Raw genomic sequence first — 22,216 nt, 5'->3', positions numbered from 1 at the left:
TATTGCAGATGACTTCTGCCAAGACTAATAGATTTTCACAGTCCCTTAGAGTACGTCTTAACGGGAGTGCATAATCCCCTCTACACTTATTTGGAATGTTAGTAAAAGCACACTATGCAAGTGATCAGACATAATTGTTGACAACCACATCTTGAAAGATAGTCAGGTATACAAATTCTTAATGGTTTAACACCAAAGATCAGACAATAAACACATGGTTGACACTTTATCATGGACTAATGAAGTGTGAACAAGACAATGCAGAAAGCAAAGTAAGGAGTGTGTAGTTCAGGGAGATCAGATAACAACACAGCACCTCTGTACTTCTGGTGTTCAATAAAGCCAATGGCAACTCTATTTAGGCAAAAACAAATCATGCAAATGTCAACCCTTTCCATACAGAATGAAATGACAAAACATCTACCAAATTTCTCAGAGGTTTCCAGAATCATGGCATCAAGACAACTATATTCATCAATGGATATATTGGTACAAAACCCAATACGAATATTGAGAAAGGGTTAGGGCTGTCACATTCGAAACCTCCGTGGTTTTGTGCCCATTGTCCCATTCATGTTTCATTTGTCCATGATAATAGAGACTTAAGGTATGCCACCACCTTGATATTAAATTACTTACTACATGTTTAAAGAAAAGAGGCACACGGGAGTATGGACACTTGAAGGGATCAACACTGGTCGAACAAGGGATGTCTCCAGAGTCTCAAGGGGGATTAATTTTGACCACCTAGGATTCTTTAACATGCATCCAATGCACGATACACGTTTTCGCATTTCGTCCCCATCGAAATGTAGCTGCCACAGCCAGCATTTGATCCGCAACCTCATGCTTAGCAGAGCAACGCCATAACCACTAAGCCACCCCAGCAAATAAGTATCACTGGAATGTGTTCATAATGTGCCAAGCTATCATTGCTCGCATAGACAAAGAATTTGATTTTGCGAAAAAACGATGTATGGTAATTGTAAAAAAAAACATTATTCACAAAGTTTCAGTATACTATTCACCACTTTAATGCTAACATCACCAACCTTGCTTGGTAGCAGCTATTTATAAACTTGTTATATTATCACACATAAATGTTGACATGAGAGAAAATGCAATGCTTGTAGTAGAGCATTAATGTCACAGTGAAACAATGTTTACTTGTCTACAAACTGAGTAAAATATGTTTCTGATAAATAACTGTAATCAAAACTCATCCTCAAATACCTTGATGCTATACAAGACTGCACCAAAACATGCTTTGGTGTTGATAACATCTAGGGACTTCTTTTATTTTTGTTTTTATAAGCAGCTACTGACCCAGTATTCACAATATAAACAGTCACTCACTAAAAATAATGGAATCCTTTACAATGACCAGCTTGAAATGGGTGCCTAGTGCAATGTGGCTTTGGATGAAAAGTGACATGGCAATCAGAAGTAGTGATCTTGTGGGAGTATCAGGGCCAACCAATGACAGGCGACATCAGCCAAATGTAGTAGCTGCAGATGACTTTGCCACAGAGACTAAATGTGCATTTAAAAAAGAAATTAGAAGTCAGAAAGGTGAGTGTGATGCTCTATGCGCTAAGACAATGGAGAACCCTTCAATCCAGAAAGGAACGTGAAGAAATGTAAAGTGAGCCAGAAGGAAAGGACGAATTCTGCAGCACAGCAGATGACTGCTTGTCTTCGAATGGCACGGTGCATTCTGGGACCACTACATTGAGCTGACTTGTATACACAGCAGTGGATTGTAATGCCATTTCATTATCACCGACATGTGCTGTGACGTCACCTGATATAAAGTCACACTGCACTTTAGCACATTTTGAACTGGTGGACTTAAAATGAGAAATCATTAGTTTTTGTGTACTAGATGAACTGAAGCTTTATACCATGCTTACTGGATGAAGGTTGTCCATTAATAAGAAAAAATGCAAAAATTTTGTGGCAGAATTATAGTTGAAAAAACTAGGGGTGGGCACATATTCAAAGTTTCAGATACGAATTGAATATTACAAACTGACTATTTGTACCCATATTCAAAACTGAACTATTCAGTATTTTTCAAATAACAAAACTAACTGCATATTTCGCAACAACCGACTGTTAAAGGGACCCTGAAACGCTTTTGACGATTTTCTACAAACGTACTGAGTCGTTAGGGTAGGTCCTTCTGATCATTAATTGACACATCTAAGTGCTCTGCGTAAAGCATGTAATTTATTATAAGGTTTTAAAAATGCACATCGCTGCCGATCGCAGCGCACTGCTCAGCGGAATTTTAAGCCGCCCCTACCCATATGACCGAAATCACCCATATGACGTCAGTGGGGCGAGCTATCCGACTGGCTGACCAAGGCACGTGATCGATAATTTTTCCAACTTTATGGTAAACAAATGATTTTAGTAATAGTTGGAACGTTAGTTCATTTGTTTTTATAAAAAGAAAGTAGCATAAAGAGAATGCACAAGAACAATTTTTCAGTACACTTAAGCACTTCCGGCACACAGCAAGTGTCGTCTGCTTGCGTTACAACGTACTCCATTTTGACGAGAGCTCCACGGTCAGAGTTGGTCTCAGTCTTTTCGCGAGCACTATGATTCTACTTTGTTGCCTTGTGGACTACAAACGTAGCGACTGGCAATATGTCAAGCTGCGACATCGTGTCCCTCTGCAAGGCAGCGTACAAGCGAACTGGCTGCTGCGCATCAGACTGCCGCTATCCGATCGGCGCCAGGATTTGCGCGTTTGAGGCCGTCACTTTACACCGGAAGATTACTAACGCAATAGCGTTTCGCGAGTCCCGTAGGGCAAACAAAAGCGCAAGGGGACAGGGTCTGGCCGCTTGACTGTGCCGTAATGGGATGAGCCGAGATGAGCAGAAGGGCAAATGTGAATGGTCTGCAAGGTGCAGCCACCTGGTGGCATAGAGCTCAACCATACACAGTAGCAGCAACGAAGCGTATTCTTCTTTGCTGCTCATGCGTATTTTTCGCAGGAGTGTAATCATCAACACGTTTTTATAAATGTTTAAAATGTTTTACACTTGGTTAGAGCAATATTAGCGCTTTGTTTGTCTGGTTAAGCGCTGCGCCAACAAGTGTCTGGACCGTGCAGACCGATCAGGCGGCTCACGTACGTCTACACCAAAGTTCCTTCACCAGCTTGAGTTTATGCCTCCAGTCATTTGCCGAAATGACCAGCTTGCCTGGGGTTAACGGAATACCAGACACGTTCGGCGCTACGACAGAATGCTCGCAACGCATGCTGCTTCGATAGCTCTGGCTTGGGGTCGACAGCCAAGCGGCTAGCGGAGAGGTTTCGAGCGGGCTGGGGTGGGCTCCAAAACAACCGGAAGTGGACGATGTGACGTCGCATCATGACGCAGGACCAGTGAAGGCGGAGCTTAGCCCCGCTCGCTCGGCGAACGAGTTGAGGAGGCAAAGCATGGCTGGGGAGGAGGGTAACTTCTAATCGCTTGTAGCTCCATTAATATGTAACACTTCACTTAAATTGTGGTGCGAATGTTCTACTTAAGCTGTACCCTACGCATCTACAAAATTTGTCCGAACCGTTTCAGGGGCCCTTTAAGTTCGGGTTACTGTTCTCCATCTGCTAAAGAAAGTATTGCAAATTATGAGAAGTGAAATGACAGAAGTTTTTGAAGAAATGAAGAAACAAAATGGGCAATGCAAGCGTTCTTTTCTGTTTCACGGCAGAACCATACATGACAACTTGCAATTTCTTTTCTTTTATAGTCTGATATTTAATGTTACTGTCTGTTACTGTAGCAATGTTACTGTAGCAGTTTTATCTTTCACGCTATAACCAGTGAGGTTTTGCTGGCAACAGGTTCCTTTTTTTAATGTGTCTATGGCACACAAGTCCTTCAGTGGCTCTTCCAACAACCATTTATTTAGCGTTTTTGGAAATCTAGCAATACAGCAGTCCATTCATTCTAAAAAAAGCTTGTTTGCAACCAGGCTCTAAAGATGTTGAGTGGCAATACGTGTAGTTATTAGTAAGACAAGACCATTATTAATTTAATGCTTAAAACTCATGCTAATTGTCCTTGACTGTTACCAGTACATTTTTTCACTAGACAGTACAAGCATGGTACCTAATTACACATAATTCCTGTAAATGTATCCATCTGCGTTTGACAATTCGAAATTTGATACTGACTATTCCATATTTTATACTGCCTATTTGATATTCAATATTGACTATTCGTATTTGAAAAAGTTTATATTCGTTCACCTCTAGTAAAAAATGAAGAGATCAAAACACACTTGGCATGCACATCCACCAAATTGAGCCAATGTTCCAGCAAAGAGATGTGCACTTTAACTGAGAGATTTCCATAGATTTCAGCGAGTTCTTTTAAAGTAACCAACATTTCAATGCTGAAACCCATATGCACTATTTTACAAAATGGCTAGTCTTGAGTAAACATTGCCCTGAACGCTGCAGTATGCAGCGAGCAGTCCATTACTTAATCTGACAATCAAAGATTAACACTGCTCTGCACTGCGTTCCGTAACGGTGACTAGGAGCCATATTTTGAAATGGACGATTTCTTTTTCTATTCTTTTCACCCCTTGTTAGAGGCTTGGATGCTGCCACACTTCCCTAACAATGGGATGGGCCATTAGGTGCAATGCATGATAGAAATGTATTAATGAAAAATCAGATGGAATGTTGCACAAAATGCAAGTCCAAAGCACCTAAATATTACTTGCTTCCAGAAGACTCACCAGCATGACACTGTAGACATCACTTTTCCGCCCTGGGCCTGCGGCAACAGCTAGTCACACTTCGAGACAGGGGTCGCTCTGACACATTGATACGATGTCCTTCTACATACATAGACTGAAGAGCTGAGAGAGTCAATGACAAAATTTGGTTTTTGTAACGATCAAAGCTTTCACAGAGCTAGTGAAAAGTACACAGCAATGGCAAGAGGAGTTGTATACATATTGATCCCATTACTTTTGTTGATTACAATTAAAGCGCAGTTTTTAACAACAAGCATATTATAAAATAGACACTCGCTTTAAATCAACTTATAGTAGGATGAAACAGAGCTTCATACTAAAATTACTAGAGGGAAATACTGGAGCTAGTGTACACACACCCCACCAGAATGGCACTTCATCCAACATGAAGATGACAGGTAGTACATAGATTTGTCTAAACTTTGTCCTTCTAGCTATGGACAATCTTCTGGCATTTTGTTATAACTTACTATAATTCTGCAAAATTTACTCTATGGCAGTGGTTAGCCTCCTTTACCCTGTACTTCATAGAATCATGTTATTTTCAGAACATTACAAGCAAAAAGAAATCTTTCCAAATATCTAAAATAGCCACCCACGGCGAGTGTTACTTTCCAAAAGCCATCTAGATCTAGTGACACACATACTCAGAAGCATCGAGACTTATTTATGCAGTCAACATAACAGAATGAAGCAGTGGTCAACTTAAAACATTCCACTGCTCTAAAGTACTGCAATTAGTACACAATACAGCTGCACTTCAAACAGCAACAAATGAAGCTGTTCCCTTTCTCAACAAAGCCAAATCAAATCGTAGAAAAATTCATTTACTACCCATCATTCCCATGATGGTGGAACAGCTGCAATGCAAGTTTCATCTCCAGTAATTTTCCTCAGAAACTGTAAAGGATGAACCCTCCAGTTTTAAACACATCTACACTTCATTGTGCTGCTGGTGTGTCTAGCAATCTTTGAAGAATATGCTGCATTCTGTATCAGCCTGATGCATTTAGGTATCAGAATGAGTACAGTAAATCCTCGTTAATATATAGACATCAGGGAATGTGGGTCAGGTATGCACTAAGCAATGTACTAATTACCGACAACAGCAGATGAGTGGCTATAGACTTACCGCCCCCCCCCCCCCCCCCAAAAAAAAAACGTTAATTTTCACTCAAACACACACAGACAAGTTTTCTTTGCAAGCAGGAAGCAAGAAGTCTGCGATTCAGCAACATCCTCAATCTAAGCAAGGCCATGAGCCAGTTTCTCCATTAGACACCATTTCTCTGTGAATGCCCTCATGACGGTCAATGCACTAGGCGCACTGGACACAAAAGGGCTATCAGCCACATCGTCATCCATGATGACGACATAGAAGGGCTAGAAGCTATGGGAGCAGGAAACACGTCGTGGCTACCATGTTTTGACGTCACGATCGGTGGCTAATACAGTCCGGGAAAGGCCCATGTGCCACAATTTTGCCCCTATCTATGGTCTGCGCATACGACATTTCACCGATTCCACACTTGTACGCGCCACAAAAAATGAACTAAATACTACGCACTAACCGTTTGGCATGCGTTGCGAGACTACAGCTTAAAGGGGCCCTGAACCACTTTTTATTGAAGTGGAGAAAGGCATTTGAAGTGAAAATAGGCTATTTCCAAAATGATTTGCCGCAAAAAGTACTTCAAAGTGTTCAGCAGAAGTAGACTTATAGGCAATCAAACATGGCCTCCGCTGTGCTCTCATTCCTTCCTCAATGCCTTGCACTGTGAAGGCTATGGCGCAGTGTGGCGTGCCCACAACGCTCCGCCCTCTAAATGTCACCATGGTACGCAGTTCAAATTTCATTTTGGATGTTAACGTAGACGCCAAGACTGCTGCCTTTGGTGCCTACAATGCGCTAAACATAAGCCAAACGCAGTTGTCCTCAGCGAACCGCAGTGCGCTTAGCCAGTGGACTCATGGCGGCACCCCGCGGCGGCCACGGTATCTACGCCATGCAGCCAACCGCAGCTTGATGTCAGCTATCAGCCAATAGCAGCCATCTAAGTAAATGATGAAATAGTGCGTCCAATTACAAAATAGTGCATCTAGAAGAGAGTGAGGACAGGGCCTTCTGTTGAAAAGAGCGTTTGAGAAAAAGGTTACTTCGCAATCCGCTTGCAAGCTCCACACTGTACAACAGAAAAACTTGGCTGAGATGTTCACAGCCACATATGCTACCTGCATATTATGTTATTTCACCAAGCCCGAGAGGTGGTTCAGGGCCCCTTTTTGCAGTCAGCCAATACATTAGGTTCAATGGCAACAGGGCAGGGAATTCATAGCGACTATATTTAAACCGGAATTACTTATTAAGTGGCTATGCATTAACAAGGTTTTACTGTAGTATACTTACAGGCAGAGTCAATAGGTGGTAGTTTGGATGTCGAAGATCCACTACTTGTCCTTTCAGATCTGCTGGACAGTGAAGACAGCTAAAGAAGAAACAAGGAGGAAATTCTAAAGAGACCAAAATAACAGTTTCAGATGTGAGCTTTCTTATAATGAAATTACTGAAAGCTGCGAGCTGCCATGATGAGAAAACCATCAGGCCAATGCCAAAATTTTAGGTTTCCCACAAAATGGCACCACTGGAGGAGATCCATGTCATGATTTGTGGAAGAAATACACCCATTTTCTAACACTTGCAGGGCACTGAGCTTGTCATCAGAGCTCACCACTGTCCTTACAGTGGGGCTAAATTGTATCCCCAGCACTCCACATTTCTGGAGTGGGGGAAAAACTCTTTCTCAACACCCACAGCTCTGCACCGCCAAAGGAGCTGTACCATGCAACCCAGCAGCAGGAGCAGCTCTGGTTACTTACATTATGGCTTGAACATTTTAGATTAACTTCACCACAAGGTGGTGAGTGTGTACGCAGGAATAAAACCATTCTAGCAAATGTGCAAGTGAATTCAACATCAGTGGTGCAACGTCCGCTAATCCTCAATTTCCTCAAGAAAGCAGCTTCTGGATGTGGCTAAGCCACTCTTCAGAAGTTCTGCATTCCTACTAAATAAGTAGCTCTCACACTATCCAATAGTTTTCTGCAGTTTGCTGCACAGAAAAACATCATCACAAGGATGAAATGCAAAAGTGGAAGCTGCCGAAATTTGAGTTGAGAGCAGCTTTTTGTTTCCTTGTACTTTACTATGTCTTGATAAACTAACCTTCCTTTGCATGCACCAATTTTTACTGCTGTATTGCAATTACCGTATTTTCGCGATTCTAAGCACCCCCCGATTCTAAGCACCCCCCTCTATTTTCGCGAAAAAGTTAGGAAAAAAGTTTGCATGCGAATCTAAGCACCCCCCTATTTGTTAGGAAGAGCGCGTAGCCAAGGCCGCCAAACGCGCTTGCTCACTCTGGAATCATTGCTCGGCAGACCTGCAGGCACACGGTTGATGCTTCTGTTGGACGCGTTTTGCGGCCATCTGACCCCGGAGGTAAAGACAAAGCTTTGGAACATCAATAGCGACGTGGTTGTGATTCCGGGTGGCATGACGCCAGTGCTGCAACCCCTCGACGTTTCAGTCAACAAGCCCTTCAACACCAATCTCCAACAGGAGTACGAAGAGTGGGTGAGGAACCCTGACCGGAAGAAGACGCCGACGGGAAAGCTGCAGAAAGCGTCCCCATCAACCATCACAAAGTGGATTTTGGACGCGTGGAAGAGGGTTCAAGTGGACGTTGTGGTCAAATCATTTAAGAAATGCTCGATCACAAACAACTTCGACGGAACGGAAGACGACCTGCTGTGGGATACCGAGAGCAGCGGTTCAAGTGGTGCGATGAGCTCGAGTGGCAGTGATAGTGACTGAGCATCCTACACAAACGGTGGGTTTACTGTCTGCATCAATTTTTCTTTTGAATGTTTGCAAAATAAAATGTTATTTCTCGCGCCCATCTTGTCATGATGTAGCAGTGAAAAGAGGAGAGGGGTCATTCTAGATTTTTCGAATCTAAGCACCCCCCCTCACTTTGGGCATTGCCATCGTGAAAAAAAGGGGGTGCTTAGAATCGAGTAAATACGGTACTTCCTTAACATGCTAAGAACCCAACTGAAGCAAAAACGTTATATTTTAAAAAGTGGTGCACAGATCTTTTAATGCTTAAAAATCCACAGTCTGCTAAACTGGTTGCAAGTTGTATATACTACTACTGAAGCAATCTTGGCAAAGCTGCAGGGCTGGAAATAGTCCAATTTTTTTATTAGCAGCATTTGAGCATAAGCACCTAAGCAGATATGTGTGGCTGGTGGTTAGCGGACAAGAGAGGTCATGCCAAGAAGCGGCCCTAGTTCTTAATGTTATGAGTTTGGAATCATTCTCAGCAAATGCCAAATGATAATAGCAGCAACTTCTTTTTCAAGTTTCAGCATAGAAAACATCCATTTTTGAAAGCTTTTTGTGATGCATTCCCATGTATTCACAACGAAAAATTTGACACAGAGGCTTCTCAATACCTGCACTATCTGAAGCTAGGCTTTACACAGTCCAGATTTCAATCGCAGCTGGCCTTTATCTGAAGCAGAGGGGGGTAGTGGGTAAAAGTACCCATACAAACTACACTCTAAAACTCCAAATACTGCATGCAGCCTGCAGAACTTGTGCTCATTCAAAAACTCCATGTTTAATGGCCTGCAACAGATGTGCCCGTTTGGTTTCCTCAACTGCCCACTCTAACACTTTTCCAATATGACAAAGGTGCAGCAGCCTCTGGTTAATATAACTTGCCAGCAAGCATGATAAACAGCATTTAGAAGAAAAAGCAAGGCTCCATTTTCCTAAGCAGCTATTAACAGCACACTTCTGCCTAATGTGGCTTCCTTGGTAATAAAGGTGAATACAGGAATGTTGCAGCTTACAGCATAAATTGAAAGTATATATTTGGATGTCACTCAGTGGTTCATGCGAACTTACAATTTGTACACACTAGCAGACAAAAAGTAGCTCACTCTGTTGCTGTATAGGCTTGCTCACAAGGCAAAGGATTGTGGATGTTTTCACACAAGTATAGCCGGATGGATCCCGACAACATCTTTAGTGTAGATGAAAAAAGAATAAAAAAGGTAAGAAAAAGTAGACCAACTACAAATTTAAAACAGAATAAAGGAATCTGAACTTATGCCTATTTAAACAGAATGCATGTTGACCCATTACAGTTCTGGCAAGGATCAATGTCAATATTGCAATAATGAAGCAATTTAGTCAAAGACATGTATCAGTGCCACTGAAAAATTGAATAACCCTGAGTAAAGTTAACGTAAATCTACTGTATTTTGTTACAGTTAACATATGAAATTACTATATGGCTGTTGACTCCACCTTAGGGGTGCTTCCAGAATTCAATTGATCTGTGCAAATCTTGGTATTCTCAGTGGATCAAGCTAATGTTTACTAACACAATGCATGTTGGCCAAATTATGTGTAGATCCTTTACAATAAGCAGTCCCTTCCAGTTGTTTGCTACTACACAGCCAGGTTAACCTAAATCATGTGATGTATCGCTCTATTTTTATTTCCAACCACAAAGTATTTCTGCCTTCTCCCCTATCAAAATGTGGCTGTCACAGCTGGGGATCAAACCCATAACCCCTTATCAAGCAGGAAGATGCCATATACCCAATGAACAAAGGCGGTGAGTATATATTAGTATTTTAGTTTGACAACTGCCACACTTATCTATTTCATCAAAATCAAAAATGCTCTTCTGACACATGGGGCCTATTTTGTGTGAAAGCACCTTGATCAGCACCAATGCTCCAATTATCAAAGTGTTAAATCCCAATGCATTCCCTGGGCATTAAAGGGACGCAAAGAGAAACACTGAACAGTTTAGACCGATAAAGTATTATTTTAAAAACTGTACTCTTGTTAATATGGGGTAATAGGTTGACTATCAGGTGAGAAAACTGAGGTCAACATTCTCCATGTTGAACTAAATTTGCTGCCAAAACCCACAAATTATGTCCACAGATATTAAGATATACTTTAATGATTTATAGTCGCAGCAAATCCAGTGTCAGTGTCCGGCATCGCGTGAGCGAAAATTGCCGTATATATTCTTTATGGCACTAAAGTTATTTTTCTATCACTAAAGTTGCTCATATCGTGTCTTACAATCTTTACAAAGTTACTCCTCGGAATTTTGAGAATGACAGCCCACAAACAAACATCATGAAACAAAACACTGACAGCACATGCCTTTTATGTTCAATATTCTTGGACTGAAACATGAAAAGTCCGAAACAACAGAAGATTGACCCATGCAAGAGGCCACGTTTCTACCAGAAAGCTCGCCTTTATGCATAATGTTCACTACCAGTGTTTCACAGTAAACATTATGGTTACATAAGCTGCAGTTGCCGGGAAGTGTGAGAAGCAGTTGGGGATCCTTGAGTGCTATCGAGTTCCACTCTTAAAGGCAAAGCTTAAGCGTCCTCCAAATTTTTTCATAAGTTGGCTATCGTGGCTCAGTAAATGTCCATCAAACTCACAAAGTTCGGTCTTTGGCTTCCTTAGAATACAATTGTTCATCAGATACAATGGCCCGATACAATGATACAATACAATGCTGTGCCAAATACAGTGATCTTTACCTATAACAAGTTAACCCCTTCTGTGCTATGGACGAGCTGGGTTCATCCACGCGTTTCAGGTAAAAATGGCAAAGGACAACAGCTCAGCTTGTCAACAGTACTTTCAATTTTCTAGCAATGCCATTGACAAGCTGGTTCATCTCAGTGTTGTCCTGCTTCTCATAGATAGCAGCCCACAATTGTAGGGCAGTATAAGCAGGAGCAAGTTTATTCTGGTGGAGGAAGTAAAACATGTTAGCCACTGCGGTCTTTAAAAATAATTTGGCCACTCTTGATCAGAATTTGTGATAATAGAATGGCAAGGAAAGGGTCAACTAGGCCCGAGTAGATGTGTCAAAATCCACGACATTGTGGCAAGCTGGTGAGGGAACATCAAAGCAACATCATCACCTGTATTTTGTTTTCACTTTTTATGGCTTATCAAGCTTCCCTGCACAGTAAAAGTGGCTTTTTACTAGTAAAAGCAGCGTAATTTACTAATGCTGTGTAAATAATTTCTGTTTAGTACGTTATCTAAGATATGCCACTGCAGTGGGGTTAAGTTTAGCTTCGACCACCAAAGGCTCTTGAATCTGCACCTAAATCTAGGCACAGGGAGATGTCCTTACATCTTTCCTCCACCTGAATGCAGAGGTGACAGCCAGAAATTAGGCTCATGACACTATGCTGAGATGCACAACACTATAGCATTTATGTTATAAAGCCTTACATGACTGTGTAGACAGACTAAAAAAATTCAGCTATAGAAACACTCACAGGCACTTTGCTGGAGCTACTGCCATTACTGCCAGAGCTTAACGGTGGCAGCAAGGGCCGTGGCCTTGAAGTGCATCTGGAAGCCACTGGTGGTTGATACTGCCGCTGCTGTTTATCACATGACCACTGCTGCCTGGAGCCCTGCCTGAGCATGGATTGTGCAGTGCTTGACCTTGAGGAAAATGTGGAAGAGCTGAAACACAGCAATGAGTAACACAATTTTAATCTTCTAAGATGCAGTATGTGAATCCCACATGGTATGCACATCACACATGCCTCACCATATGGTCATCTTAAAGCACCTTTGGAATTTGATGGCAGGGAAAAGTGAAGAACCAGAGCTGCCAGTAAAGATTTCCATTATTTTGTTTTTGTTATTTCCATTGTGTGCACATGCATATATACAGTGCCACATGGCACACTGAATTTAGCATGCAACAACATTGTAGTATTGTTGGCCATTGCTCAACAAAGAGGGCATGGAGGCAAATACACTGCCATGGTTATGAAAGGCATTTATATAGATGACACAACTCGATATCGCCTCATGCCACACCTGAGGGCAATCATCAATCACCTGTTGCAGTGATGATAGTCCTAAATACTCGAGAAGACCAGTCATGGATGATCCAAGATGAAAGGCTCTTCACATACCAGTCAAGAAAGTGCCAACAGGGAGAAATGGTGAAGGGAATGCACACATTACAGGAGTACGGTGCTTCACATATTTTAATATACCAAGTCTACAGTCAGATGCATTTCATTCACTAAGGGTGACACCCGTGTACTTGGTTTTGATTTCCTTGAGATAATACCACTGCTTGGAATAGAATTTTCCAAGAGCCCCTTGGGTGTCAGTGCAATGCTCTCTGGGCTGTTGTTAACATGCGAGAGCGCCCCTTAACACTTTCAGGCGCTGATTAATTCTTTCCTTCGAAAATTTAGTTTCATGACACTTTTTACACTTTAAAAATCATGAAAAGTGCACAACTGCAGAGCAGACTAAGAATATTTAATTGTTCAGTGAGTTCTGTCAAGTTTACAACAGAATGTCAACTCCATAAGAGAACTCCTTACAGGAACATTGAATATGAGAACATCAACTCATATCTCACATATTTTGAAAGTATCCATCCAGCCACTTCAAATGTATGCTGGATGTGAAACATTGTGAAAAACAATGAAAGACGTGAACCCGCTAAACATATGTGACAACACACTGACACCAAGAGCAAACATCCAGCTGTTAACCTTCCAACTAGTTTTACTAAAACACCTTATATATATTATTCAAACTTGAGCACAGGTCCAATTAGAAGTTTTTCAAGATGTCTGCAACACATTTTAAAAATCCATTTTTTCATCAGTGCCTTCGATTTTCATGCATTATCTCGGTGAGCACAATTCTGTACACTGTGCCTAAAGGGGTTAAAAGCAGAGCAGAAGCTGCAGCACATGCATTTGTACTCCCACGGAACAGTAAACAGATTGGGCTCCCACCCCCCCGCCAATGGAAAGGTATATAAACAGTAATTTAAAACATCCAGGCATAACGCAAATAGGATGGACTGTATGATCTGTAACTGTCAAAAGTGACCCCCTTTCACCACACAGCTTGGTAATTGGTACCCAACTAACAAAAATCTCTGGCAAAATTGCACTAACAAAATTACATTTGGTGTCTAATGCCATAAGTTGCTTAAACCTGTAATTCCCAAACACAGTTCTGCATCAAGAAAAATTGGAACAACCTGTTCACCTGTATTTATAGCCTTGAAGAGTACATTTGTATAAAAAAGACACTACAGTCGAACCCACTTATAACAATATTCAAGTGCCACGAAAATTCCATTGCTATAACCGATAATTGTTATGGTCGGGTCGCATGAAAAAATCGAAATAGGAGGATGGCAGAGCTGTTGTGGCAAAACTATAATGGCGGAGAGGCCAGTGCCCCTCCCCACCACATTCCTCTATCCAGCTGCTGATTGTGTTCACCCGTTCAACTCCTTCCTGGGCACTCCGATCGCGTGTAACAAGCCGCGGCTATCGGCGTTCAAGAATGGCACTGCTGTAACAACTGCAAAGAGGGGTGATGGGCGGCAAGTGATATGCGAGTTCTGCCGAAACATCGCTTTGGTGGCCCCAAAAGGGCCTTTTAAAAATTTGAGAAGGTTGCTGTGACAGCCTGTCAGCTTGAGAAATCCAGAAGAATTGTTGAGGCGAGATCGCCACAAGCATATCACCACATACTTCTCACTGGCTTGCACGAGAAAACCTTATGTCTGTCAGCTTTTCAGGCTTTATGCAAAGCTTGGCAACATCCTTCTCCCAAGGCATCCAGGTACTCCACGTAGTGCAGTGGAAGGTTCCTCGCGAAAACAAAGCACCAGAGGGACTGAACTATCTGCCGGGCCTCTTGTGAGGACAACATTGAGGCAGCATGCCCTACCGCGTCATCGCTGCCATCGTCGCCGTCGCTCTTTGATGCAAGCAAGTTCACGACGATTGCCTCATTGGTTAGAAGCACTTACTTTCCAAATTTACAGCTGTGCGCTTTCTTTTCACCGGCAACGTCGTGCATTACCGATGATCGGCGGGTGGATCAGCCATCTTCCGTTTCAGTGGCGAGTCAAACAAGGCTGAGAAACCACAAGGCCAGGAACCATTTCGACGCAACCAACAAAGATGAATGCAAGCGAAGCTGTTTGCAGAAATGCGCTGAATGAAGAGCCAACAAGCAATCTGGCAGCTGCACAGTTGGCGCGGTCTATTCGTGTTTCAGAGAGTGGCATGGCGTAGAGCTATGGGCGAAGCCCATTCGAGTTTGGAGGGGTGGAAGGGCAACAGGTGAGAAGTGCATGGAGAAGGCTCGAAAATTAGCGCGCAGGGGTTGTTAGGGCAGCGGGGCATTGTTTAGCAGTTCGAATTTCTCATGTTCCTTTTTTTCTTTTCAACGATTTAGCATTTCACTACCCTTCAGCACGAACACCCAGGAGCCAGACTTCTAAATTATAACCGGTAAATCGGCATCAGGGCATTGTAGTAAGCGGGTTACTTCACCATGGAAAACATACAAAAGTTAACGGTGCAGCAGCTTCTCATTGTTATAACCGATATATTGTTAAAACAGGTATCATTATAAGTGGGTTTGACTGTATTAAGCATTATTTGAGTGAAAACTTAATTACTTGAATAATTATTAATTCGATAATTGGTTTGCTGAACTATCCACAAATAGAAAACTCACTCCAGCTTAAAAAACCCTGCTATAGGCTACGTTTTCTAGGCTAAGTCTTTGTGTATACTACGTAGGTGCCACTTTGTATGAAAACATGACACTCAGGGCAACTCGCAGCCATAAACTGAACAAGAAGCACGCATATATCATGACAGTGAGCCTGGACTAGACCCCATAGACCACACTTTCCCATCATCATTGTATGATAAACAGCTAAACCTCAATATATATTGAAGTCGGTAAAGTCGACAACTTGCTTTGTTATACCGAAATTTCATTAAATTGAAATACAACCTTTGATGCAAATAAGTACAGTCGCCAATGAACTTTTTTTACACAGAAGGGGCCACAAAATTTTCGAAATTTGCTGGCAACTGGAAAAAGCAATTTGAATGACAGGAAAATTAATTTTGTTGAACTTGAAAGTCGGCAACGAAGGATACAGTTTCGTGCCATGTTGGATGATATCTCCACATCGGCGATACGAAGCAAAGACAGCCACGCTTTCGCATCCTATTCACTCCCGTAGCTGTTAGTGTCGCCTGCAGTGGGACGACGGTATCTCAAGAATTGCCAGCGGCGTATGCTTTGTCTGTCTCTCGCTTCAATGCATCTCCGAAACTCGAGATTATGCAACCTCCAGGAAGAGTTTTCAGTGAGTGTCCACCATGTGGACATGTCAATTTCGTCTGCTGCTTAATTCCCGATTGGCTGGGCTGAGGTACGCATCAGAAGGAGGCAGGCACCCTCAGCCAATTAGCACTTCAACAGCAGATGAAATGGACATGTCCACTAAGTGGACACTTACAGAATAGCCCCTTAGTACTAAATGTGCGAGAAGACAGCGCACATGATGATACACCATTTCAGCAGGCCCACTCTTTGCACATGCCACAGATTACCTCCAAAACAGAAATGTGTATGCAGTTCATTTGCAAGCAGTCGCTTGCAATTCAACCACTTCACCATCTGTGTCAGCAGAACCTTGCCTTTATCGTCTTGGTATTCCTTCGAGGCAGCAGTAAAATTTTGTTATAGTGAAATCATGTATGAAGTAATCCCATTGTGAACAAGGCTTCCGTAGCAAAGCCGAAACGTCTTTTAGATTTATTCATTTTTAGCACTTCTGTTGGTTGGTGTCCTTCGCTTTATTACTTCATGCTTCATCCCGACCAGAGGGGCTTCCATCGAACCCTCGATTTCATCTTGAAATCATGTATAAATACACTTAGTTATATTTAAGTTCTAAATACATGGTGTTCTATGGACAAAAATTCTTGACACACTTCGCTATGTGAAGAATTTGGTTATACTGAAATTCGCTATATCGAGGTCTAACTGTAGCAGATGAGGCTGGCCGTTATAAAAAAAAATTGCTTTTTCTTTTCATTAACTAGAACCCTATCCTTTCGATCATAAATATACCAGAATGCAAGTCTAGCAGCAGAATGCCTGAATTTCCACTTTGTCACAAATTCAGGACAACAAGCATTCGTGCCTTGTAGTGTACTCCCATAGTTACTTGGAAGTGGATGGATTGTACGAGGAGTAAACAAATAGGGATGCGATTCAGCAGCGCTGGTAAGATGAGGTGAGTAGCCAGACCACAGACATCATTGTGGTGACACTGGCAGTGCTTTGAATCTTCTATTTTATGGATTCTGCTGCTGCATTACAGCATCGAGTGCATAGCTGTATGTTACGCTCACACGCTTTGTTCAGTTTTGACCGCAGGGGCATGGCTCGGACAAGGGTTTGAACTAATCGCAAAGTGTTGGTGCTCATTTCATAGAATGGCTGCACATATTTTTTTACGGATCAAGTAAGCTCGAGACGCACCTTCCATTTAAACACTACAGTCACGACAGCTGTCTCAGCAATGCAGATGACGAGGAGTATGCACGCAGATTTCAAGGCATGACATCTCCTATAATGAACACAAAATGGAATAGCAGCAAGAGCAAGGAAGATGAAAAGTGCAATCACTCCGGGAACACATGCCTCCCAGCAATAGAAAAGATGCCGATAAGTGGATGAAGACACCCTGCACCAAGCAATGGGAGATGTCACAGTGGCAGGAATCCACCTGAGAGTGAGTATGAAAACTTCAATTCAGTATTTCAGTTATCTTTTTACAAATCCTCATGCCCAAACAAGGAAAGGATTCTGTTTGTAAGTATAGTGACAAGTACACACCGTCCATGGGAAGCATGTCAAATATGAAGGGGAGTTTTATGATTACTGGGAGCAATAAGACATCTTATATAGGCAAATGAGTTGTGAGAAAGTCATTAACATTAATGTGAATGTCATGAACTGCTGCGCACATGTTAGTAATTATTGCCCACACCTGGCAGGAGTGTAACACATTCCTAGCATCTTCCGCATCCTTTAAAACAGGGCAGGAGAACATAATAAAATTTTCAAATTTATTGTGAAAGTTGATGCAACCCTCCTCTCTCAAGCTTCACGGCCTCGAAAAGCAGGCGTTAAACCCCTCCCATTGTTGGTCATGAAATACCACCTCAAAAAATCAAAGCAAGCTTCTAGTAATAAATAAGACTTAGTTAGGCAGCACACCAAAATTTTCCATATTCCTTTTACACAATGGCTCCTGCACAACATAAGATAGGCAAAGAGGCTAGAGTAGTCACCTTTTCCACACCTAATCGTTCCTCAAGCAGTCTGTACAGGCATTCAACTCCTAATGCCTTTACTATGCGCCAATGCAAAAAGAAAAATGAAGCAAAAAGCGAAAAGAAAATACTGGTGTAAGTTTGCACAGTGTGTTCACAATATTGTCTATTTATTCCATCCCACTGCACTGTAATAAAGTGTTTGTGGTGCAGACACACCACTGCCTCAACAAAAGGCTGAGGGAGCAAAATTACAACGTGGACGTCACCACACTAGACCATCCTGCTGTTCAACGTTAAGGTTACAGCTGCATGCCACTGTCAGAAAAAAACTGATCTGAGAAGAAGGAAAATGAAGTGCGATGATAAAATCAATTGCATGATTTTTTCACAACGCCAGCACAAAGAACAATTTGCTTACAGAATTTCGCTCAATAATAGAGACCTTTAGCGTGTCCGGTATCCGGGCAAGCGCGGGCGGTGTTCCGGTTTAGCGGGGGCGTCAAGGTGAGCGGCCCGATCGGTGGCGCCAGCTGGTGGCGCAAAGCTCAACCACACAAACACAGAGCTAATTACTGTGTTCTGCTTAGCTGCTGACGTAAATTTTCGACAGTGGCATAATCGTGTTCACAATTACGCCGCTGCCAAAAATTTGCACGAGTGGCGAAGCCGGATATGGTGAGTTACGGCAGTTTTAGCTATGCGTTTGTCTGGTTGAGCTCTACAACACCAGGCGGCTTCACCGCTCACATTTACGCCCCGACCATCCGGTAATCCGCCCAAACCGCTCCCGTTTACCGGAATAGCGTACAAGCTAAACGTCTCTAATGTGTTTATGCGAAATAATATTGTTACACGAACGAAAGATTAAGAACTGGAGACTATTTACACGGATGGTTGTAAATAGTCTCCCATAGAAACTAAGCAGGCGTCAACTGAAAATGTCGTGACGTGGTCATCTCCTATAGCACGCAGCATTGCAACCGATATGCCTTGGGGAAGAACTTCCTTTGTCAGGCCAAAGTTGACGACGGGGAGGCATGTCCGGTTATCGGCGACGGTGACGACGGAGTGGGGCACAGTGATATTGCGCATCAAAAGGTCACCAGGAACAGGTGTGGCGACGTAATCACGATCAGGGACAGGAAAAGATGATACCAAATCGACGAAAGTCAAGCCTTTAGGTGGCAGGCGGACAAAGGCAGTCATACTAAAGTTGTTCGGCAGTTCGGCACGAGTATGCGTGAGTAGAGGAAGTTCGAGGCAAAGGGTACCAGCAGAACAGTCAAGCAAAGCTGAATGTGCCGTAAGAAAGTCGAGGCTGAGGATTAGGTCATGGGGACAATTGGTCAGCATTGTAAAAAGAACAGAAACGTGGAGGTCGGCAATACTTATACGGGAAGTACACATTCCAGTGACGTCAACAGTGCTGCCATCGGCCACGCATACGGTTAGTGTAGTAGCAGGCGTGAGAACCTTCCTCAGTCGACGACAGAGGTTACAACTCATTGTGGACACCTGGGCACCAGTATCTATTAACGCTGCCAAAGGGACACCATCGACATGAACATCAAGTAAGTTCTGGTTCGTTGGGAGCGTCAATGGAGAATTTCAACACGATGAAGATAATGCAGCAACATCTACATGAAATTTTGTGATGATCGAGACCATACATGTGTTTTGCATTTGGCTGCCACGCAGCTTGATGTACATCGCGCATCATCGCAAAGTGCACATATCGCGTCTGCTACCTTGACACCGTGCCAGTGTCAGTTTAGACCATATTTCAAAAATATAGCATGCAACTTTATGCCAAAACACAAACTTGAACCATTTCATGCAGTACGCACTTTAAACTGTGTAGGTGTTTGCGGCAGTTTCCACTTAATTACCTGTGGACCTATACTCTGCTTCAAGCACATGGTCGTCAGTCCGGCCTGTGTACGTGGTCTCATACCATATCTCCTGTGTAGTCTACAGGTACAGACATTTCAAGGACCATATTGCCATAACAGCTTACTAGCCACCAACCCCACAGGCTAGGCCTAACCAGCCCTGCTCCATCAGCAGTTAGCAATCAAAGTTATGGTTTGCTACTAACTTGACAGTACTCTTTTCGCAGCGGCAGTACAGCACTCGGAAAACCAAGGAACCAGCTCAACAATGAAAGTGAGGGCCCAGGTGACAGCCCTGAAAGGCGGTAACTTTGTTCCCAACTGCCATGTTTAATTGAGACATTCTGTGTGCAAATGAGTCATGCGATGAATGAATAAACAAATGCACAAAGAAACAAATTCAATTGGCCCACTTTTCAGCTCATAACTTCCTATTCACAGTAAAAAGCATTACTCAGCACAAGTAAGCTAATGCAGAGTCACCTCGGATATGAATACTAGACTGCCTATATGTTTTCAATATTAGCAACCTGAGTCAAATGAAAATAAAGTCAACTCACCAGGCTCTTTCTGAGAAACGATCACTTAGGAGCTTTGGTGTCACTGTCAACACTCCTTCCAAGTTTTGCTGGCTGTTGTGTACCTCCTTGTCTAGGTCCCAGTGCAAGTGCCTTAGATCTGTGTCATCAAAAGCCAGCACAAAAACAAGAAGTTAAACATTTATATGCCATGTGCCCAAATTCTTACAACCACTCTGAGCCAAGCTCTGAAAAACCAGAAAAACATCATCTTGCACCCCAACAATATTGCAGTGACACACTCCTTAGTGAACAGACCCAAAAGTTACACACATCTTGCAGGTCACATTCCGATGTTTAGGTCCTGTTCTTGCGCTTTATCTTGCACTTTACTAGCAACCAGCGCTTACATTGCACCACTACTGCCTTGAAAAACCTCATTGCCTGAGGAAGATACTGTAACTAGTGGGGAGGATGGATAGAGAAAACGTCTGCAGGTTTCACCTCTCTCCACTTGCACAGCATCTCAAAACTTGGTAAATTAGGTGTTGTTAAAAAAAATCAAAACTTTCAAGCAGCTAGTGCTCTCACAACAATGAGTAAGTGATCACTCAACAGGCCTTTCACCAGGCCCCACCAGAAATGTTTATTAATTGCTAGAAGTTGCAAAGCACTGTTCAGGAAGTGTTCTGCTGAACGAATTTTTTACAAGGGTTTAGTAATAGCAGAGACAGAAGCCTATTAAAATTTGTGAGGAATGGGGCAAGAGAAGTCCGCATGGAGAGGAGCCTCAACCCTGCCAGCACCAGAAAGCAGCACTGTTCCCTTGGCTCTTCCCATATCAGAGCAAGGGCCCACATGGTGTACACATCACAGCCTGCACCTCCTTTTTTTTCTCTCCCTTTCTTGGAGCACGACACGTTTCCAGCAGCAGTTTAGAGAGCTCTTATTTCATATGGATCCCCGCATTGCTCACACTGCTGCTACTGACTATTTGTGTACTGCATGAAACCCATGAAATAGTAGGTGAGAGAAGTGATGACGTTTCCACTGATGACAGACTGGTTGCTCTGAGAATAAGCACAAACAGGATTTCACTGGAATCTTTTGGATATTTTCACCACATACATGAATGTTATACTATGCAGACACAATCAACATTTTGTGATCTATGCAGAGCGCTTGCTTCATTATGGTGACCAAGCCTAGTGGGAGGCCCTGTAAGGACCATTCATGCCACTTACAAAACCATTCTAAGGTTACAAAAATGTGCAAAAGTTGACTGTCAAGTTGGCACTATTACTACATGTTTAAAAAATCTCATGTTGCAATGCTGAACCATGAGTAATTGCAACATACCCATTCTTTTTTGTGCAGCAAATGCAAAAACCGATTGGTACATTACAGGTCCAGCCATGGCGTAGTGGTTAGAATGCTCAGCTAACCCATCATCATTGGTTCGATCTCGAATGCATCTACTAAGATTCCCTTCTTTTTTATGTAGCACTAAGCCTGAACAAAAGCGTGACTATCAAATGAACATGACTTCCCATTTTCTAGTATATTAATGTTCCCCATAAGATCAATTACAATATAAGTGTTATCAAGAATAAGAAATGTTATGTGTGATCAATGAACTGACAAGGCAAAACAGGAAGAAATGAAAGAGGACAATATAGCAATGTGCTGATGCAACAATGTCAAAGCAGCAATGAGTAGGCAGTA

The 22,216-nt window shown here is 42.6% G+C and overlaps 1 protein-coding gene across 3 annotated transcripts in view; it reads right to left on the bottom strand.

Annotated features, from left to right (window-relative positions):
* The window catches only part of LOC135901062 (uncharacterized), a 97,964-nt gene that overhangs the window by 1,590 nt on the left and 74,158 nt on the right, over positions 1–22,216 (bottom strand). For 2 of the 3 annotated variants that reach the window (XM_065430731.2, XM_065430729.2), the window contains 4 exons: positions 20,534–20,651; positions 12,202–12,394; positions 7,199–7,277; positions 4,771–4,893 (listed from right to left, as the gene is read on the bottom strand). In XM_065430731.2, the coding sequence (XP_065286803.1) occupies positions 4,790–4,893; positions 7,199–7,277; positions 12,202–12,394; positions 20,534–20,651 (494 nt within the window). In that variant the 3' untranslated portion in view covers positions 4,771–4,789. Of the gene's footprint in view, positions 1–4,770; positions 4,894–7,198; positions 7,278–9,801; positions 9,885–12,201; positions 12,395–20,533; positions 20,652–22,216 lie in introns of all 3 variants that reach the window. The other variant, XM_065430730.2, reaches the window with a different exon arrangement.

Source organism: Dermacentor albipictus, chromosome 1 (assembly GCF_038994185.2).
Source record: "Dermacentor albipictus isolate Rhodes 1998 colony chromosome 1, USDA_Dalb.pri_finalv2, whole genome shotgun sequence".
Lineage (NCBI taxonomy): Eukaryota > Metazoa > Arthropoda > Arachnida > Ixodida > Ixodidae > Dermacentor > Dermacentor albipictus.
The sequence above is the reverse complement of the archived record's forward strand: the minus strand, read 5'-3'. Positions and strand labels throughout refer to the sequence as shown.